Raw genomic sequence first — 3,134 nt, 5'->3', positions numbered from 1 at the left:
GACACAAACAATACCTGTGTGTGCAGGTGCAGCTTTCTCAGCGGGTGTGTGCACATCCTGAGCACGCAGGTCCGTTCGGTTCAGCAGGTCAGGAGTCGTACGGTCCGTCTCAGCCGGAGGGTCCATGCTCTCCCACCAGGGTAGTGCAGCTGCAGGGTAAAGAGAAATACTGTGAGATTTGGATTCGTGCTATTTGGATTAGAGTCGTTTAACTTGGAGATGAGTTTTTTTTTACAGACTACTTAGACTACTCCGTATTTGACCATATTGTTTTACAATTTCCAGTAAAATGATCACTATTTAATATGTTTCACTGTCCACTTTTCTAAGGAACACCTGTACGCTATGCAGTTATGCAGCAAATGAATAAAATCATACCGACACTGGTCAAGAGCTTCACTTCATGGTCATGTCAAACATTAGAATGGGGAATTTTATGTCTGTGAGTTTCACCATGGCATGATCGAGTATTTCAGACACGTCTGATCTCCACACGCTGTCTCTAGAGTGGTGCGAAAAACAAAAAACAACCACTGAGAGACATTTCTGTACAGGTGTTTCTGATAAAGTGGACGTCAAAGCGTACATCTCGTTCGAATTGAGATGTTGGCAAAGCTTCCATAACGTCCTCTTGTTTAAAAGGTTTGCACTTTTTCTCTTCAGTATAGTGGCACAACAGGAAGCAATCTCTCGCTGCAAGCAAAACAAAGCTATATATCAGCAGTTTCCAATGCAAAACTACAATACAGCCCCTGGGCAAAGCCTACATACGTTTTAGTCCTGTAATGATCCAACAAGAGCTCGTAATAGGAAAATACAGGAAAACTTTAACAGGAAAAAAAACAATTGTTTGTATAAAAATAAGGTGTGTGTGTGTGTGTGTGTGTGTGTGTGTGTGTGTGTGTGTGTGTGTGTGTGTGGTTTGCATGGAATTTTGAAACTATATACACATCAGTCCTATTTTAAACCAAGTTTGCTTATTCTGTCCAAAACTTGTCATCATAATCATCATCATCATCATCATCATCATCATCATCATCATTACAGACACATGTACAGAAAACTAACCCCATGTAAACAGTACCTTAGACCTACAATCTTCTTGTTTTGCCATTCAGGAGATTTGTTTTTGTTGTTTAGTTAAAACTTTGATCTTTTTCCATGCACCTTTTTCTCAATCCCATGAAAAATGGATGCAAATTCATATATTAAAAGAAAAAAGAGAAAAAGGTCACAGATTGCAGTTTAATGCAGACCATCTGAAGGCAAAACAGATTTCTGATTAAAGAAGCGGCAACACACACACACTCACTCAGACACACACATACATGCACACACACTCACATGCACACATACACGCACACACACTCAGACACACACTCACATATACACACACAAACTCGCACACACACACACTCACACTCACTCAGACACACACACATACACACACACACTCACACACACTCACACGCATACATACACGCACACTCAGACACACACACATACACGCACACACACTCACATGCACACATACACTCACACACACTCAGACACACACACACTCACATACACAAACACAAACTCGCACACACACACTCACGCACACACACATGCACACACATACACGCACACACTCACACAAACTCGCACACACAAACTCGCACACACACACACACACACACATTTACACACACACTCTCATACACTCACACACACACTCACTCAGACACACATTCACACACACTATCACACTCAGACACACACACTATCACACACTCAAACACACACTCGCACTCTCACACACTCACACACTCTGACACAGACAGACACTCACTCACTCACACACTATCACACTCAGACACACACACACACACACACTATCACACACTCAGACACACACTCACTCCCACACACACTCATACACACACTCATACACACACTCATACACACACTCACTCCCACACACACTCATACACACACTCATACACACACTCATACACACACTCACTCCCACACACACTCACACACACACTCACACACTTGGGACAAAACAGCCAAGGTCAATTGCATTTTAATAGACTTTCTTGCTAGGACGAAACACAATTAAATAAACTAAAGTGTTAGCATGTTTACATTCAGACCACCAGCTGCAGTAATAAAGTCGCAGTATAAACAAAGCTGCTCTCTTCACACGGTCCCTTTAAGGAAGTATACGAAGAAAAGTCCATTATTAGATTTAACAGTAAAATCTTACCTGTTAACCTTTAAGGTCGTCCGGGATCCTTTCCCCCTTAAATGCTTCTGATAGCATAGCCGTAATGGGAGCTTTTCTTTTTCCCCTGCACTTATATACCAGCCTTAATGTCGGCACACAGTCCTAACGGCTACGTCCACAGTCCCCACACTAGCTTACTAAAGAGTTAAACGCGTACCAAAGCGTTTCCTCTACTTCACCATGACCGTCCCAGGACACTCTTTAGTACGCTAGTACGCAGGCTTATCGGTAACCATGACGACCAACCACATCTCAACCGTTATTTCTTGCGTCTTCTCACGTACTACATAGTAGGCTAGTACGTACTACCGCCTCGAAACCACGCCCACTCCAGCACGCGCAAGAAAAATAGCAGACTCCCAAGTTAGGAGCTCACGCGCAGACAGCAGGGTTGCCATGTCGAACGTTTATACACCGCTCGAAACAGCACGTGTTAAATCTCTTAAAAGAATCTGTACTTTTTTTTTTTTCCTTAGAAACACTACGTTTATAGTGTGCAGTTTTGATATTAAAAGTAGTTGGAGTATATTGTGAAATTGGACGTTTGTCTGAAACCAGGGAGAAATTAAGGTTTTAATTAAATTTAAATTAACTGATTTGTTATGTTTGTGAGAAGTTAGGTTGGGTTGCCAGATTTCACAGAAGTCAAACGTTTTGGGGTTTTTTCCACACTATTTTACAGAAATATTAATGTGAAATTCAATCCAGAAGTTGTAGAAATGCTGCAATAATTAAACCTAATTTTATATTTGGATCCTATGCGTGTTCGGGTTCTAGTTATTATCAAGTTATTATTAGATATCTACAAGATAATGAGTGCAACAGAATTAATGGTGCTGTTAGAATGAAAGTAAATTAA

At 41.3% G+C, this 3,134-nt stretch overlaps 1 protein-coding gene across 2 annotated transcripts in view; it reads right to left on the bottom strand.

Moving 5' to 3' along the window:
* slc2a12 (solute carrier family 2 member 12) overlaps positions 1 to 2,543 on the bottom strand; it is a 19,377-nt gene extending 16,834 nt beyond the window's left edge. Inside the window, exons 1-2 of one of the 2 annotated variants that reach the window (XM_060893797.1) lie at positions 2,255 to 2,543; positions 15 to 149 (exon numbers count right to left, since the gene is read on the bottom strand). In XM_060893797.1, coding sequence (XP_060749780.1) covers positions 15 to 126 — 112 coding nt within the window. In that variant the 5' untranslated portion in view covers positions 127 to 149; positions 2,255 to 2,543. Of the gene's footprint in view, positions 1 to 14; positions 150 to 378; positions 589 to 2,254 lie in introns of those variants that run through there. The other variant, XM_060893798.1, reaches the window with a different exon arrangement.
* Between the last annotated feature and the right edge of the window lie 591 nt (positions 2,544 to 3,134).

The sequence above is a fragment of the Tachysurus vachellii genome, chromosome 19 (assembly GCF_030014155.1).
Source record: "Tachysurus vachellii isolate PV-2020 chromosome 19, HZAU_Pvac_v1, whole genome shotgun sequence".
Lineage (NCBI taxonomy): Eukaryota > Metazoa > Chordata > Actinopteri > Siluriformes > Bagridae > Tachysurus > Tachysurus vachellii.
Note: the sequence above shows the minus strand (reverse complement) of the source record. Positions and strands in the feature narration are given on the sequence as shown.